We start from the raw sequence: 18987 nt of genomic DNA, 5'->3' as shown, positions 1-18987 counted from the left end.
TGATGACGGCTCCAAGACCATTCACTATTCTTTTCAACCCTCTCCCCTGCACCCTCCCCTCCCCTCCACCTAAAACCACCTTGTCAGATTTAATCTTCCTGCAACACCGATTTTAACTCTGAGAGTTTCAGAAACCTGGCCCTAAGTTTCTTATTCCTAAATGGCTTCACAAGATGGACTCTTCTGTGATATCCGTCTTTTGAAGACTGCTACCACCAACTGTTTAGAAACAGTGAAAAAGCAAGTCTTTATTCAAAGCAAACAAAGCCCTAGGAAAAAAAATCTGATGGTCTTACGTGGTCGTAGTGACATACGATTCTTCCTTCCTGGAATATTTCTGCACATATTAAAATGAAAATATGGAATCAAAGCACTTTCTAAACAGGTAACATTTGTAAGGTATTGCTGTCACTATTAACAGTACATGGTACAATGCATACCAACTCTGCCTTTGAAGCCCCAGGCGCCCATCGATAATTAATCACCAAAATCTCCACTGGACCATCCACTACATCACACGGACCTGCCCCTCTCCTGAGTTAGCCTTGTAGGTTAAATATTTCATTCAACGTGAGATTCCTATTCTGATCATTTTGTCTACACTCTGTTGCAAAAGGTGAAAATGGGCTGGAAAGGTCACCAGTCAACTAGGAAAGAGGAAAGTCGTGCATACCATAACGCTCTGGAAAATAATGAGAAAAAGAAATCAAGACTTCCTTCGGGGCAGAGACCAAAAGACAGGCTAGAAACAGAAGAGTCTTGGGGAAGGATAAAGCGAGGCATTATGTAGATGGATTCTTCTTATCACAATTAGATATTAACTATGCATCTTCTATTCCAGACGGGAGGAAATTACAAAGACAAGTTTTTGAAACTCATGAAATTAATTTTTCTTGGAACACTGCCCCTCTCTATCTTCCTAAAAGCATAAGAAAGCCAGAGCATCTTCAGTTAATAAGGGAATTCCTACTAACAGAAGTCCAGAGACCTGCAAGAAGTTAATTTACAGATGATGCTAACAGGCTAACAACAGCATGACATGTTGACCAACAGCCTTTCGCAGGGTCCTACTAAGCTTTCTTCTTCAAAGCCAGCGCAGGCTGGACCTGAACTCTGCTCTTCATCATGAGGTGGCCGCCAGAGCTGAAGAGATGTGCAATTGTGTTGACACAGAATTTGTGCTGTTTTCTCACAAGGACTGTAACCAGTGACCTCCCCTAAAATGATTCCCAGTGCACAAATGTGCACAGCAGCAGGAAATTGCCCTGGTCTGCCCAAATAAGCTCAAAGGAAGAAGATGGGACAGGACTCTCTAGTAACTTCAGAAATTAAACAGTAGTTCCCCCAAAGTACAAGAATAGTACTTTCAACAGCCGGTCTCTGAATGTGGCGATTTCAGTTCCTTCGGACGCGAGATGCCTACAGGTGACTAAGACCACGGTGGTCATAAAGCAGGAGACCTTGCTTAACTCCCATTCTCCACACCCCACCATCATCTCACAGGGAGGGCACCTGCAGCCACTCTTCCTGCTAACAGTGCCCGAGACCCTCTCATGACTTCACCCTCCCTCACACAACCACCGCCCCCCAGCCACCAGCCCCGCGTCCACTTCACCTCTCACCCTGTGTCACATTAAACAGTCGTGTGGTCCCTGTGCACTCGAACAGAGCAGCAATTTGAGACACACGCTACTCAGCTGTGCTTTCCTATTTGGGAAAGGATTATGCTAGTAAATGTTTCAGTGTGAGCACAGTGGACTCAGGCCTGAGACCTCCAACGTACACAGGCCAAGCTCAGGGGCCCGATTGCCTGAGAGCCTTCTAACGTTTAAAGGTGTGACATTTGCCAAGGGAATATGGAATCGGACCGAAGTCGGGTGGAAACTACTTCGCTTTGGTCAAGGTAACTGCTGGTTAGATTATTATCCTACATGATGCCTAGCCAGGTTATTTTCTAAGATATTCCTAAGAATGCCACCTTGCATCTATGCTCATATAACTATAATTTAATCATTAAAACCAGTTTTATTGCATTTTAAAGCATGATTCAGACACTCTTAATGCCTCCCTTTTATGAAAATATCTCTGAGGATTCTGAATAATACCCAATGGAGAGAAGACAAAGAGATTAGTCCCTGAGGACACCTACCACTTAGATTGTCAGCAACATGACTGACTTGATAGGGATGGGGGTGACTGCCTACCAAGAATCTGGAACTCACAGTCGACTAGAATGGCTAAAGAAGTTTTCAGGATGTCATTTCTCAAAGAATCAATTTCTTCCACCTGGAAAATATGTACTTTTCAGAATTGTTTCAAGGCTCTGATAAGAACTTTATGTAAAACCAGTATGTCAGTGGGGAAGAGCTGCATAAATAAAAAGATGTAGGTACTGAAACTGGGGGAAACCAAGCCACAATAGAAGTATGCTTCAGCCTCCCAAGAGTGCATGGTGGTTAAGGAGCATGGGACCCTGAAGCAAAGCAGATCTGGCTTTAATTCTTATATTTACCACTTAATGGTTTGTAAGTGGGACCTTGGGCGAGGTACCTGGCCCCTCTGACCCTCAGCTTTCAAAATAATGCCACCTATCTCACAGAGCTGTTGTAAGGAGCGTATGAACTAACCTCATTATAATGCCTGGCACACAACACGCTTTTCAATAAATAAAGGGTAGCTAAGAGTAAGTCAACCAAATAGGCACTAGGGCTAGGATAATAGTGGATCACACTTCCCGAAGAGGTCAATGATCCATTCGTCACCAAACCAAAGTCACAAGGCAACAGGCACTATGTAAGACAACGGGGACACAAAGCTAAATAAAACATGGCCCAGGGCTTAGCCGGTTAAGCACCAGACTTCAGCTCAGATCATGATCTCACAGTTCACCGGTTTGAGCCCCACATCGGGCTCTGTGCTGACAGCTGGGAACCTGGAGCCTGCTTCAGTTTCTGTGTGTGTGTGTGTGTGTGTGTGTGTGTGTGTGTGTGTATGTGTGTGTGTGTGTGTGTGTGTGTCTCTCTCTCTGCCCCTCCCCCATTCACTCTGTCTGTCTCTCTCTCTCAAAAATAAACATTAAAAATTTTTTTTAAATAAATAAATAAAATAAAATAAAACATGGCCCTAGACTTTGAAAGTTCAAAGTCTGATGAAGGAGACAGACGTGTAAACAAGTAACTGTCGCCACATGGACTGGCGGTATGGAAGCCTCAGGCTCAGTGTGGGTAGGTTGGAAGAAGCCTGACAGAGGTGCCAGCCTTTGATCTGAGTCTTGAAGAAAGAAGAAAAAATGCTAACCATCCTTAACTCTCTCCTGGGCTACTGCAGTAACTTCCGAAACGATGACCCTGCTTCAACCATTGTCTCCTTATGATCCGTTCGTCACACAGCAGCCAAGGTGATTTTTTAAAAGCATGTAAATTTGATAAGGTCATTCCCCTGCTTCACATCCTTCAAGAGCATCCCACTGCGATCAGAGCAAAACCCAAGCTCCTTACCAGGTCCTTGAAGGCTCTCCATAATCCACTCCCTGCCTCGCTTTCTGTTATCATTTCCTGTGTTCTCTACATTCCACTTACACTGATCTTCCTGACCCCTGAGCAAGCACAGTCACTGCTTCCCGGGAGCCTGTGCATGAGTCTTCCGTGGCCGAAAATGCTCTTCCTCACAGATCTTCAAAGCTCTTCGGAGAACCCTGTCCCAACTTTCTAATCAAAATTACCTTTTTCTTTCCCTAAGTTGCTCTCTAATGCATTACCCTATTCAATTTCTCAAAGCATGTGTTATTGTCTGAAGTTATCTCATATGTATGCTTATTTACCCATTTACAGACACCGTCTGTCACGAAAAGGGGAGCTCCTTGTCAGCAGAAGTTGTATCTATCTTGTGCACTTACTTAACGCCTGGCAGACAGTAAGCACTCAAGTATTTTTTGAATGAATGAATAATAGAACAGCAGAACGCCCAGCCTCAAAGGTTAGATGAATGCCCCAATCCACCAAACCCAAGGGCCTAGGTCTGCTTTTGTTGCTGTTGTTGTTGTTTAGGTGTAGCTCCCTCACCCACAAAGTACTGAGTTTAAAACAGTGACTGTCTTGAGCAGTATCTCCTAACATAATATCCCTAACTCCACTGCTAATCACCACGTTCTGAATCAAAAGAAGTAGCCATTTGTGACCGACTAGGTGTTTCCTAGCACCCAGAGATAGGCACCAGATGTCTGAAGATTAAAAAGAATAAAAAGAAAAGAAAAGAAAAAAGATACAGAGGAAGCAACTTCCTCAGGAAGCCATAGGAGGCCCTGGGGCCTTCAGATAGAACATCAGCCATTAAAGACAACAACAGAAGGACACCATCAGACCAGCACGGCAGAGAAGCCAGCCCATTGCATGGGTAGGACCGTTAGCCCTAGGAACTACAAGAGACACTGGAGAACACTAATATGAAACACTCGGTGCCTATCACTTCCTCAGTTTATGACTTCTAACTTCATTTCACCCCTTTTCTGTTGGCAAGTGTATACACAGTAGTGACCATACAACCATGATCATCATCTATAGTCCTGGGGTAAGAGCTTGAGATACCAAGAGGGCCAAGCCAATGAGAGATGACAAACTTCTTTATCCAAAGGATTCCATGAACTAAAATGCAGACGTTACATACTGGGGAGAAGTTACAAAACCCATCGTAGGCAAGGCTCGTAAGTAGAACTTACATTTAGGCATGCAATTATGTAGATCCTACACTGGAATGAAACCAAATGGTTTCACTATGCAAGCGTTATACCGAAATGTGATTTCTGCCACTGGTGCTCATCACCAGGGAACAACGGCACCCTGGGACAGGAAATGAGAGAGAACAGTTGATGCCAACAAGGCATGACATCTCAGCTCTTCTTGTACTGATATCTTGTCATCTAAACTTTCATTAATTCAACATTTCACCAGATGTGCCTACCACTGTGCCTACACAAGCCAAAATTAATCCCTGTAATAAATCCCTTGAAGAATCTGCAATCTAGCAGGGTGGAAAGAAAGAAACACCCAGCAGCTGTAAAAGAAGGCAATCTCAACTACAGCTTAGAGGCTAGATAGGCAGCCTCTAGACACAGGTCCCAGGACTCTTTCCTAAAGAAGGTAACAATGACCTTGAGGGATGGATGGCACCTTTCTGCAGACACAGACCACCGGAGATAGAACAGCCTAAGTAAGAGGGTGCAGGGAGAAGAACGTGGACTCAGGAAACAACAGCATTACAGTCCGGGGACAGATGTGGCTCTGTGAGGGCTGGGAAGGATCGCTATCTCTTCAATTAGACTTTAAGCCAAGGACAGAGCACTTTTCTTCTCCCCTTATCCCGTATTACCTGAGACCTAATTCTCTACGTGTGGTAGGCTCTAAATTATCGTCACTAAATAAATAAGAAAATTAACCCAGAGAGGAAAAAAAGTGAAATAAATTCACTTCGAAGTTGCTGCTGTTCTTGGATGTTCTTGGATTTTGTAATAATTTGGGTCACAGTAGAAGTGTGCACACCCTCGGTTATAGGAAGATACTTGTACCAATCACCTCACTAACAGTCCAGGAGCATGTAAGGAAAGTGCACATGGCCAAGAGTGTGTAGGGGTGGCACAAACACACGTGTCAATCTGCACATTTGGAAGGCTGCTGGAGACAGTTGTTGGGCCCAATACTCTGGATGCTAGAAAAAGGAGAAAACTGATCTATAAATCAATCATTCTAGTGCTATAATCGCCAATGCAGAGCTAAGACTCTTGTGGTGTCATTCCAGAAAGCTATCAGTACCTAGAAATACAACTGTTTTCTGTTTTCATTTTTTAGAAATACATCCAGTGAGTATTTAAAATATTATTTTTAATTGATCATGAGGGAGTTGTAGCATGGTACTGTATAAAAAAAAAACACACTACGTCAGGAGTCAAGAGACTGAATTCTGCTCTGCCACTAGCTTGCTGTGAAGCTGCAGACAAGAAGAAGCTTAACCTTCCTGAGCCTCCCAGCGGGGAGGGAGGTGACCAGCGGAGGAGAGCCACGTCTATGGAGGTGGTCACGACCCTGGTCTGCCCAGATGCTCTCCTGGTATCCCCGTGTCTTACACCTTCTCAGAGCCTTACTCTCTGCACTTACATCTGCTGCTAACATGTAGATCCCCCTTACCACTTTCACCGGCCTTTTGGCTAATGATACCTAAGATACCTTCAGTTTCTAAAACGTCCTCTGGTGCTTTTTTATGACGTCATCTTCAGGTTTGTGGTCAAAGCCTTGAGGAAAGCATCTTCTTAAATGAATCTAGCAACACACAGTTTCCAAAAGCCACTTTGAAAGCATTAGTCATTAGTACAACATAATTAGCAAACAGTTAAGGATTAGAACACAGAAATCAAACATTTAAAGAGCTCAGGGATTGCCCAATCATAGCACATATATTTTTCTTATATATATTTTGTTAGGCATCATAAGTCCCTTACAAATCACATATAAACACTCTTAAATATGTATACAAATGGGTACGTGTGCTCACACACACACACACACACACACATACACACAGTCTAAAGATTACTCTGAAGACAAAAGGACAGCTATTTATGAAGCTTCATCGAAGATCTAAAGCCCACTACTTTAAATGCAGTAGCACCTGTAGCAACAAGCTTGAAATTCACAAGTTAGTGTGAATTTCACCCTTATATTTTTATCAAGGACGCCTGCCTAGTAAACACAGTAAGCTTAATTCCTACTTATCAGCATTTAGTGATTTCTTTAGGCTAATCCATGGCTATTGTTCACAGAGCTCTAATGTTCTTCCCTGATGCAGAGATCTGGTTCTCTGTAGTGTTTAGATATTTTATTTTTATAATTCTGTATTATCTATTAAATATGTACTCAGGCATACCCATATATTCAGACTCATATACATATACCCACAGAAACCTACTCTAAGTAAATATCCAAGAAGACATATCCCTAATACGGGCAGGGGAGAAAGAGAGGAAGGTCATTCCATTTATAAACAGTTATGTTTATAAACTGTTAGGGACACTCAACACGTAAGCACTATCAACCAAAACCTAACCGTTAGAATAGTCTCTTGTACATTTTGTTTTGAGTTATTTTCCCTCCATTCTGGTCTACCTCTGCCAACAACAGAAGCCAGATGACATGACTAAGTGACATCAGCTCTCAGTATTTCTGATGGGCAACTTAAAGATCTATGACGACTGACATAACTCCTTTGTCACCAGGACCCAAGAGCAATCACACTAAAAGCAAGATCTGTTTTTGCACAACTGGGGCAGAAAAGAGAGAGAGAGACAGAGACAGACAGACAGAGCTGGGAGTCTTACTGCACCAAATGTGAATGATTAGTGTGTAATGCAATGCTGATGTTAATTTTTAAGAAGAAAGGTAAAGCAAGCGGCTTACTAGAATGTAGTAATAAAGAGACATGTCGCAAGAGGAACTGGAGCTAAAAGTGAATCAGACGTGAATTCTGTCTGCCCAATGAGCCGCTCAGTGACCTTGCCTTATACCCACCAATCAAGGCTTCCTGTTAGCCCTGGGCAATTTCCAGGCAAACTGAATGAAATAGTTATACATGTAAGAAATTTAAGCCCAAATCTGAGACGGTAAGACTAATCTTCTAATAGTGAGGGTGTGAGGTTATCCCCTGCACTAGCCGGGCACAACACAGAAACTCATAACAAACATTCTCCCGGAGAACATAGTCGTTACCATCCACTAGTGTTGCACACTGACATCGCCAAGAAGTGCAACATTAGCAGAAACTTCCCCCAGGTTTTATCCCAAAGTTACTGAACGTTGGAATTTTTTTTTTAATCAAAAAGAAGGTCAGTCTCTTCACATCTTGATTCTTTAATAATAAGCCATTTCACAGCCCAGGAGTATTGAAGTGAGTACATCTCGTGTGGTAGCCCCTCACCCCCAGCCTGCCGGACTGTGTGCAAGTGAAACCTAGGAGTCTGTCTTACCTGTAATCTGACTCTGTCCTTGTGGATTAAAAGGACTTGGTGCAGAGTTCAGGGAGGGCCGTGGGTTCTGAGGCGGGACACCTACTCTCATACTGGGATGAGGAATGCGCCCTAAATCACTGAGGCGGTCAGAGAACAAACTAGGTTTAGAGTCATCAAGCTTCTGTCTGTGCCCTGGAAACAGCAAATCATAAAATAAAAGCATATTAATGAGCTGAACAATTGACCATACTAAATAGATATGTGAACATACATACTGGGGGTTTAAAGCCAAGGGATTATCAATACTGGTATTTATAAGGAAGTGTCTCTACAATGCCTTCCATTTCTAGTGGCTTTCTAAGCATCATCTGGTGTGGAGCATTCCTAGTTCTGTGCTACAAACGGAGAGCTGAGGGTCCCCGAGGGTGACTCGGAGCTGACACCAGGACTGGCACTCAGGAAGGGCTGTCTGCGTGCCTCGTCCAACCCTCTGGGCGAGGGTGAGAAAGGTGAATGTGTTCTGGGCTATGTTCGTTTACTTCGTGAAGGAGGAAACTTCCCGCAAGTTCAGAGTCTGTGCATGTCACACATATTATCCCAAAACTGGGGCAGAAACAGAGACAAACATTTGTCAAGGGGCAATTCCCATGATAACCATAGTGACTTTTCTTTTTCACGTTACAACCAGACCTCACTGAGACTCTCCTGAAAAATTAAAACTCAAACCTAGAACCCCTTTCAGAGGAAAAAGTGGAAATACGGTCAAGGAAATGCAGATTCTCAAGAGGAATCTGGGTATTTTGTGACACCCCCAAAACCTCAAAGCATATAATAAACCATGTGAAATCTGACAGAATGCTTTCTTCTATTTTAAATCTAGTACTACGGTTCTGTATAAGAAATGGAAAAACACCCTCTGGGTTACCACGTGAATGTGAGATTCCACTATTAACACAAAACAAAACATAACTTTGTTTCGCCTCTAGTTTATTCAAGTCTCAAATCGAAGGAAATTCTAGATAATAAGGAAATACGCCCGCTAAAATATAACTCAGGTTCTAAGGCTTTTTGAAAATCATGAAATCATTTGTAGCAAAGAGTGGAATGGGCTTGGTGCAAGTGTAACAGAACAGCGTGTGAGACTTGGTGCCACGTAAGTTAAGTGCACATCTGCAGAGTGGTGCCGAGGTGAATGAGCAGGGTAATGCCTCATACATGAACAGAAACATACTGTAGATCCCTTTTTCCATATTCTGTACCAGAATGAGGCCTGAGTATGTCACCCTAACATACTGTAACTGAAACCGAAGCAGATTCAAAGAAGAGCCATTAAGATGATGACTGGGGGCGCCTGGGTGGCTCAATCAGTTAAGCCTCCAACTTCGGCTCAGGTCAGGATCTCAAGGTTCGTGAGTTCGAGCCCCGTGTCGGGCTCTGTGCTGACAGCTCAGAGCCTGCAGCCTGCTCCGGATTCTGTGTCTCCCTCTTTCTCTGCCCCTCCCCTGTTCACGCTGTCTCTCTCCCTCTCTCAAAAATAAATAAACATTAAAAAAAAATTTTTTTTAAGATGATGACTGGAATCAGAATTTGCCCTTTGAAGAAAAATTAAGGAAATTAGGATATTACCCACAAAAGAAAAAAACCTGGAAGGAGGATTATTAAGAGCTTTCAAGAATCAGGAGGTATATTCTACGGGTAGCGAGAATACCTCATCTTCCTCTCAGTACAAGAGGACAAGAGGAATATATCAGGATAGGGTTAAGTTGAACATTAGAATTTCCCAACTATAAGCTGTCTTCATAAGACAAATTCCTTATTTTATTTGCCCCAAAATGTATTTTCCTGTCTCCTTTTTCATTGCCTACCCAGCCCAAAGAAAACAGACAGGAAGCCAAGGCTTGGTAATATGAGTTTAGCTGTCTCCACAGCCAAACATATTCCAAATAGGCCCATTAACTGAAATGGACCCACCACCCTATTTCCTGCCAGTTGGGGCATCTGCTATGATGAGGGACTAAGACCAGGAGAAAAGTGATCACGAAAATTCTCTGTGCGTGAATGGGTGTTTTCCTTGTTGTTCAGAACTTCTTATCCGGATTATGAACAGATTTTAGAACTCTACAGGGCCTTTAGAGATTGGCCCAAACAGCTCCTGGAGCCCAGCAAGCACGGTATTCACAGACAAAGCGACGAAGGCCTACAGAGGTACCACCACTAGCCTGTGGTCTTCAGCTATTGGCTGGTTTGGCCTGGAAGAGGATCACAGTTCTCATCCTAGCTGACAATGCTTTCCACTCATCACGTGGCCCCATCATGCTGGCATTCTAGATTTATCTTTTCCCTTCCTCTCACAGCTGCTGTGGTGGACTGAAAATATCCAGATCAACAGAAAGAGACACCTACGAGCTAAGCCCCACGTGGTACCACGGCTGGTTTTCAACGCAAGCAGAAGCAGCAGCAAGGATCCAATTACAAAGTTAATAGCTCACCCATTACCCTAAACAAACTTCCATCAATACATCTTGCTGTGTCTAACTAGTTTGACAATTAGGGAATTATACAGTACTTGTCACAGTTGGATCCATGGACTCTGTTCCTCACATACATACAAAAAAAAAAAAAAAAAAGCATTGGTGTGGTGTTGATACAGCTGTAAACATTAACAAGAAAGCTTATGGAATTGTCCCTGGAAGTTATTTTTTTTAATAGGCCATATTTTTGGAATGGCAGATTCCCCGAGGGCTAAGGGGAGGGCTACACGATCTTGCCCGGTTCCTTTAAACACTGGGACTTTATGTGGGCTATGGGTCGCAAGAAAACTTAATAAAGCTTTGCCTCCGCTTTCTACAGCCTTTTCATTAGGCTTTCATGGAGACTGTAGGAGATGTGAGCTCAGCATTTGGACGTGTGAGTTCACTTTGTATTTTCTCTTAGCCCAGTGCTTCGGGGGGGATGGTAGGAAGTTGGAGGCAAGAATACAGAGAGGACTCACAGCATCGCTGATCAGTATGAAAACTGGAGGAGCAGGTGAAATTTTCAAAGCCTCAATGGCCTTCTGGAAATCACCTTCACATGTGAGCTACCAAGGATCTACAGACACCCAGAGTAATTCAGGGAGCACCTATCTGTGGCTGCGCATGTACAAAAACACATACACGTTTCTCCTTGCAGATGCCTGCCCCTTTGTAGCTACCACCACAACCACAACAAAATTCTTACAGGACGACGAAGAACAAAAGCTGAACAGGTTCTTCATCTTTCAACCATGACAAATACCGGCTACCGCTAAACCACATCAGGGTTAACATGCGAACGATGGGCTGCAAGAAGACGTACTGAAATCCTCCACACTCAGGCAATCCCTTAAGAAATCAAGAACACGGAAGACAAGGGCACATGGAGTTAAAGCAAAGACAGGGTCCTCTGCCGTGGTACGGGGAGAGCTGAGCCTCATCCAAAGGGCCAAAGAGCGGGTCCTCCAGATAGGAGGAAAGCATAAAGAACGCAAAACTGTTGTGTTCTATTTGAGACTGTGTGAAAGCTCGGGCATGGATCGTCTTCTCTAGCTGTACTTTCTCCGTCGAGCAGTGGTTCCTCCACTCCAGCAGGATTAAGAAAACCCTCCAGGGAGCTTTGAAAAATATAGATGTCCAGAACGCACATCAGCTCCATTAGATCAGAATCTCTGAGAGCGGGTCCTGGGGAGTTCTTTTGTAAGATCACTCACAATCCGATGGGCAACTGAGGTAGAGAACCACTGCCCAAGGTGACCTCACAATCTCATGCACTCGGTGCCACCTATTTGTGTCGGGGACTCCCCCATTTCTGAGGTAAGCCCTGACTTCTGTCCTGAGTTCCAGGCCTGTGTGTCCCACTGCCTACCCGACTCTCCCCTGGGATGTCTACAAGATATTTAAATGTGGTATACTTAACACAGAATTCTTGACTCTTCTCACCAGCGAACCCCATTCCCCTCTCAGAGTACCCTCATCTCAGTAAGTGGTTCCAGCCACTCAGTCACTGCAGCCAAAACCCTAAACATTTCCCTTGATTTCCCCTTACCCCTCACGCCCCACATTCAATCTATTACCACATCTCGTCATTTCCGTCTTGAAAGTGTATCTCAAATCCATTCAGTTCTCTCATTGCTACTGATACAGCCCTAGTCCAGGACCCCACCACCTTTCCCTGGGCATCTGACACTGAATCCTTTGAGTTTCCCATCCCAGGACTTCTCCATACTCCTGAAATACTCTCCCCCTATTTCTTTGCCCACTCCTTCTTATCCCTTAGGCCTCACAGTGAACACCACCTCCTATGAGAGGTCTTGTCTGCCACAATAACCAGAGTAGGTCCCCTCCTTCTAGAGCACACCCTCCATTTATTTCCTTTATGGCTATTACCACAATCTGTACTTACCTCATGTACTTATTTGTCTCGCCTGCAAGATATGAACCCCGTGAGAATAAGTGCTCTGTCTTGTTTAAAGTTGGATCCCTACAACCTAGTCCAGTGCCTACCATATAGTAGGTGCTCAACAAATATTTAGGCAATGAATGAATGAACGTGAATAGTCTCTCCTCTTTTAGATAAATGTCCTGGTTGAGAACAAATTTTCTGCCCCGGCATATCATATTATAATGCTATCTTTCCCCCCCAAAAGCCCCTTCTCTTATCTGACAACCGAGGGAATCCAGCGGGCAAAGCCTTTCTTTAGAGCCTAGCCCTTCTTGGTGCTTGCTCAGAAATTTCCCTAAAGGACGTGCATTTTAAGGGAATGCCCGATTGCTTCCTTGCTTTCTGAAAAAGTCCCGTTTGCTCTCATTATAATTCTTCAGCATTGTTGCAAGTCATTTAGAATCAAAGAGCTGAAAAGGACAAGAGAAATCATTTTGACTCTAAATTTCTGAGTGACGTACTTCTTTTATGAATGAGGACCCTGAATCCCTGAGAGGGGAGGCGACTTACCCAAAGCCACACAGTTAGCGGCAGGACTAGAACTCGGGATTTCTGATTGCTGGCCCCACGCTCTTTTCCCTCCCGTGGCCAACGAGCTTATTTTAGATTAGAACACTACAGCATCGGTCGCTCAGGGGAAATCACGGTCGAAGTGAATTTAAAATGGAAGAAAAAAAATAGTTTTCAGAACAAATTTCTTTCAAATCGTTGAGTGTGTTTGGCTGACCAGGACTCTTGTTGCAATAAATTCAGGGGCACGAGAAGAAAAGTGTGATCAAAAGGTCACGGCATTCACACATCCTCAGAGCAAAGATGCTGAACCTGGTTGCCCCAGGCCTCCCCCACCCCCCCCCGCCCCGCCCACTCTCCAGTGCAAGGGCACCGAGCTCGAGGTGACAGTTGGTAACAGGGCCGTTGGGTTTTCCGCTTAGAACAGGCATCAGAAACTGGTACGTGAAGACCCTGAAAGTGTGGTATGCGGACTACGAAAACAAACCTGCCTCTGTGATGTGACCCATTCTGCCCGTTTTTATAAAAGTTGACTGAGAACTGCCTAACCACTGAGGAAAGCTCTGTGGGCCCCCAGCCAAAAGGTCACACCCTGCGCACTATAGTCACAGTGTGATGCACTCCTCCGGAAGGGTCACCCAAAAGCACCTACAAAAGGGTGCACCTTGCAAAAACAAGGCACCTTCACGAGAAGGGCACCAAGTCACGGCAGGTCCGCTATCCTGGGGCACAGCAGGGTCATCTCGTGGATGATGATGTTTGGGAGCTCCCCTTTTTACAGCAGTATTTTAAATCAATTTGGGGGCGACTGGGCAGCTCAGCCGGTTAAGCATCTGACTTCAGCTCAGGTCATGATCTAGCAGTTTGTGACTTCAAGTTGTGCATGGGGTCTTGTGCTGACAGCTCAGGGCCTGGAACCTGCTTCGGATTCTGTGTCTCCCTCTGTCTCTGCTCCTCCCCTGCTCATACTCTGTCTCTCTCTCAAAAATAAATAAACATTAAAAAAAATTAAAAATAAATCAACTTTAAGCACTCACTTACTGGGTATCTACTTCTACCCTGAGTATCATGACAATACAATTTTAAAATAGAATAAAGGCGCCTGGGTGGCTCGGTCGGTTAAGCGTCTGACTTCGGCTCAGGTCATGATCCGGGTTTGTGAGTTCGAGCCCCACGTCAGGCCTGGGGCCTGCTTCGGATTCTGTGTCTCCTTCTCTCTCTGCCCCTCCCCCACTTGTGCTCTGTCTGTGTCTGTCAAAAATAAATAAATGTAAAAAAAAAGAATGTTTTTAACAGAATAAATAGAAGCAGCTGGGTGGCTAAGGCGGTTGAGCGCCCAACTCGGTTTTGGTTCAGATCATGATCTCACAGTCCGTGGGTTTGAGCCCCACATAGGGCTCTGCACTGATAGCACATACCCTGCTTGAGATTCTCTCTCTCTCTCTCTCTCTCTCTCTCTCTCTCTCTGCCCCTCTCCCACTCATGCTCTCTCTCTCTCAAAATAAATAAATAAACTTCAATCAATCAACCAACCAATTAGAATAAATACAACTAAAAAGCAGATCTGCAATAGACCATCAGTCAGGAACCAGTACCACATCCACAATTCTGATTGGTTCGTCCATGTGGGCATGTGCCCACATGGGAGCCTCACCAGGCATGGCAAGGAGGAGGGGAGAGAAAATCTTTAAGATAATGTCCTTGCCCCCACCCCCCAGCAGTTCAGTCTAGTAGGGAAGAAGGGCATGCAATTAAATATAACTGGAAAAGTTTACAATGAGGGAAAATCACTAAAATGCTTAGGTGTGAGGATCTATTAAGGACATATGAATACAGACTATTTCAAAATATTAAGGAGGTAGTGCTTTTTGTGAATATGTAAAAATATGCCCTTATATTTTTGAAGAGCTAACCAATATATTTAGAGGGTAAGTGTCATAAGTCTGGTATTTGCTTTAAAATATTTCAGCAAAACAAAAGGTGAAGTAAATATGGCAGAATGTTACCAGTTATAAAATAAGGTGATGGGTATATGGGATTTGATTAAATATCATCTCTTTTAATGTGTTTGAAATCTTTCATAATAAGAAAAATCTTTAAAAAATAATAAACTGGAGGGGCACCTGGGTGGCTCAGTTGGTTGAGCGTCCAACTTTGGACTTTGGCTCAAGTCATGATTTCACGGTTCGTGAGTTCGAGCCCCGCGTCGGGCTCTGTGCTGACAGCTCAGAGACTGGAGCCTGCTTCAGACTCTGTGTCTCCCTGTCTCTCTGCCCCTCCCTGGCTCGTGCTGTGTTTCTGTCTCTCAAAAATAAATAAATGTTAAAAAAAAGGGTTTTTTTAATAAAAAATAGTAAACTGCTATGGGAAGAACAGTGAGCCACTGCTGTTGACTAAAGGAAAGAGGAAACCCTTGCTGATGAGACCATTATGCCCTTGAAGGTTGAGGAGGATACTGATAAGCAGAGAAGAAAGGAGGAAAGCTGGCTGGAGGACAAATGACAGCAACGTGATAATAAGTATCTTGGGAGACAAGATAGTGTTGAACATGTATGTGATACGAATCTCAACAGAAGCACGCTATTCTTAAAATCACTTGATGCCTCTAGTTTTAAAACCAAACATTAGCTCTTTTAAACTACACAATCTAAGGGCACCTGGGTGGCTCAGTCAGTTTAGCATCCGACTCTTGATTTCAGCTCAGCTCATGATCCCAGGGTGGTGGGGTTGAGCCCCGCATTGGGCTCCATGCTAAACGTAGAGCCTGCTTGGGATCCTTTCTCTCTCTCTGTCTCTCCGCCCCTCCCCTGCACATATGCTCTCTCTCTCTCTCTCTCAAATAAAAAATAATAATAAAAATAAATAAACTATGCAATCAATATGGGAACTTACCCTTTTAAGACAGATCTTTTCATCCCCTGACTAATGAAACAATACTCTGGCAGCCCGAGAGCCTCCTCTCATCTGCCATGCACTCAGGCTTCCCTGAAGGAGGGGTGGCTGGGGAGACATTAGCTAATTTTGCTGTCAACAAGTATGTGAAAGGGAGGAGGCCTGGTCCGGTACTCCAGGGCTCAAACCACAGGATATACCCATTTAAGATGTTGTGACAACGATCCTTAGGAGTAAAAAGGAAGAGAGGAGAGGACGTGCATCAGAATTACCATTTTTTTTTTTCCAGAGCAAACTGGTTATATAGCCACAGAGCTACTATTCCACAGCAGTTCTGGAAAAACAACAACAACAAAAATGAAGTCTTGGTTTTAATCTCTCTGCTCTGAAAGTGGTACATGAAGGAGTGTTTGCAGGGAGGGGCTGGGGACGAGGCTGACTAATGTTAAAGTCCTAATTCTATTCCAAATGATATTACTTGGAATTTGACTACTGCGTTGAAGGGTGAGCCTTAGTTCATCTTAGAGAATTCAATTTAGGTGGTTTCCAGCAAAAGCAACGTAGCAGGGGAGATAGCACAGACTCAAGGGAGTTCTTAGGGGAGCCATGCAAAGTGTGGATCCAAACACTTTATAACTATTGAGGCTCCAGATTGAAAACCTTGATTTTCTGCATTCCTACATACATGTAAAAACTGGAAATACTACCGAGAAAAGTGAAACTTCTCTTTGTTTACATTCAGATGACTGCATTTCACTGGTGGTTTGTGAAAGTCCAAAAATGAAAGACCTATATACTCTTGTGATGCTCGTAATGTTTAGTTAAGCCCTCTGCCTCTCTCTAACGCACCCCTGCCCCCACTACAAACAGTCCCAATCAGCCTCTCCTCTAATTTCCTTATTTCCACTAATATCACCACCTCTGGGGTGCTTGGGTGGCTTAGTCAGTTGAGTGTCCGACTCTTGATTTTGGCTGAGGTCAACGGTCCCAGGATGGTGAGATCAAGCGCCACACTGGGCTCCGTGCTGACAGAGCAGAGCCTGCTTGGGATTCTCTCTCGCTCTCTCTCTCTCCCTCAAAATAATTAAATAAATCACTTATTTATTATTATATATTAAACAAATATATCACCACTTTCTAGTCTCTGAGGCTCAAAATCCAGCCCAAATTATTTCTTCACCACCTCCCTTTCCTGGACCCCATCATTCACATAAGCCCATTCCTATAGTTTCTGCAGGAATGGGCCCCCACTTTCCATTCCCACTAGAATGAACCCTGCTTCCAGTCCCATCAGAATCACTCCTAACCTCTCACTTATGGCTAATACACCAGAGAAGAAGCCTAGAATAAATGAAAGGGCATCAACTAATTATATGACCAACTGCAGGAAGGGATTTAATGGAACTCGCCAGACCTACCGAAAATGAAGGGTGGAACTCTCCAGACCTACCAAAAATGAAGGGTTCATTTCCATAATTCCTAAAGTCCTTTCAGCCCCTGAATCTTAACATCACTCACCTGCCCAAAACCTTTCAACTGTCTCACGCTATCTATAAACAGAGCTCCCTGAGCCCAGCAGGGAAAACAAAGACCCGGAAACACCCAGAAGATATGGTCTGATTATACATCATCACACTCATTTCCAGTGGCTACTTCTGTACTACCCCCTGTATTATCCACGGTTCTTCACAGAGCCCCTGTACCTTTGCGAAAGCTGTCTCCCCCACCTGAAATACCCTCACCCCACCATCTCCATTTGGTCCTCACACCGTTCTGGTCTTCTAGGTCTCTAGGGCCTCGGTGATCCCTCTGGTTTCCATCTCAGCAAGCTGAAAGCAGCTACAACTGGTTTTGTGTATTACATGTGGTTACACTTAAGTGTAGTAGGCATTCAGTCAGCATTAACTTACTACGAATTGATATAAAATATTTATACAGAATTTCAAACCCTATAATCTTAGACTCTCCTGGACTTGACTATAAAACCTTTGAGGAGGGGTGTCATGTCTCTTGTCTAGCACATAACTTAGAGCTTAGGTACAAAGAAAGCACACAACAAATGGTTACTGAATTAATAAATAGGGACACTGATAAATCTAGAATTATCTCTCCTCTTGTCCAGTAAAAGAGAGGAGAGGGGGAAAAAAAAAAAACAGGCTAGTCATCGGGAAACATTTCCCACAGTAAAATTGATGAGTCTATAATCTTTGCTGGGAAAGGCTGCTGAGTCATCTTTTTTCCTAAGAGTATGCTGTCTGGTTCAGGTCACAAACTATTTCTGGACTAGAACAGTAAAATGGACTAAGAAACTGCCTTCATGCTTAAGAAACCTCTAGCCAGGGGAAGCGAGCAGCCATACAACAGGACATGTGCGTGGGGTCCCAGAGCTCACAGAAGACAGCTCGTGAGAGGAGACAGCTCTAGAGCCATATTAATGCGGCTTCAGAGAGAGGACCACAGATCATAAACAAATCCCCTTCCAGGAGATTCTTCTCTGATGGCATTTCAAAAATGAACTAACAGAGTTTGTCTCTAAGGGCCCTTCTTAATATATAAACCAATTTCTAAAGGGGAAAAAAAATCATAATCACCACCATGTATCTTCAAGAGCCCCCTTTCAGCCCTTGAACAGAGTCAGGCATGTAGAATTCAAAGTTTATCAAGGAAGAAGAGAGGAAGAACAATTTCACCCAAGAGAGGTCTGAAGCCTTCCCGTCTCTTGGGTAAAAACATAATTATGGGAAGAAAAAAACATAATCTACTCAAGAGACATAATTACATAGTTAAGCCATAGACTCCAAAGAAATATTCTAGGAACTCCAGTTCATAGAAAAAAAATGTTAAAAACTGAATTTGCTTTCTTTTAATAACACAAGGCGCCAGTTTAGATCAGTGAGTAAAAAGTTCACTCTCCCAAACTCATTTTTAAAACACAATTGGGTGCATGAGAGAGATCACTGAAGGAGAGCCTCTTTCCAAATCTAGGCTGCTAAAGGTTCAAGAACTCAAGATCTTTCAATATAACACACAAATGAAAGAATTGTGAAATATTCATATTCGTGCATCTTAACTGCAAGTTCCTTTATAACTTTTAGCTTTCAGGCTGTGGCAAATCACGACCATCAAAGACTGAAGGG

At 43.7% G+C, this 18987-nt stretch overlaps 1 protein-coding gene across 8 annotated transcripts in view; it reads right to left on the bottom strand.

The window, feature by feature from the left end:
- The window catches only part of RUNX2 (RUNX family transcription factor 2), a 326243-nt gene that overhangs the window by 150795 nt on the left and 156461 nt on the right, over positions 1–18987 (bottom strand). For 6 of the 8 annotated variants that reach the window (XM_047858043.1, XM_047858044.1, XM_047858045.1 and 3 more), the window contains one exon: positions 8009–8182. The exons of the other annotated variants lie outside the window; for them this stretch is intronic. In XM_047858043.1, coding sequence (XP_047713999.1) covers positions 8009–8182 — 174 coding nt within the window. The remainder of the gene's footprint in view (positions 1–8008; positions 8183–18987) is intronic. 8 annotated transcript variants of the gene reach the window in all.

The sequence above is a fragment of the Prionailurus viverrinus genome, chromosome B2 (genome assembly GCF_022837055.1).
Source record: "Prionailurus viverrinus isolate Anna chromosome B2, UM_Priviv_1.0, whole genome shotgun sequence".
Classification (NCBI taxonomy): Eukaryota; Metazoa; Chordata; class Mammalia; order Carnivora; family Felidae; genus Prionailurus; species Prionailurus viverrinus.
This window is presented reverse-complemented; position numbering and strand designations above follow the sequence as displayed.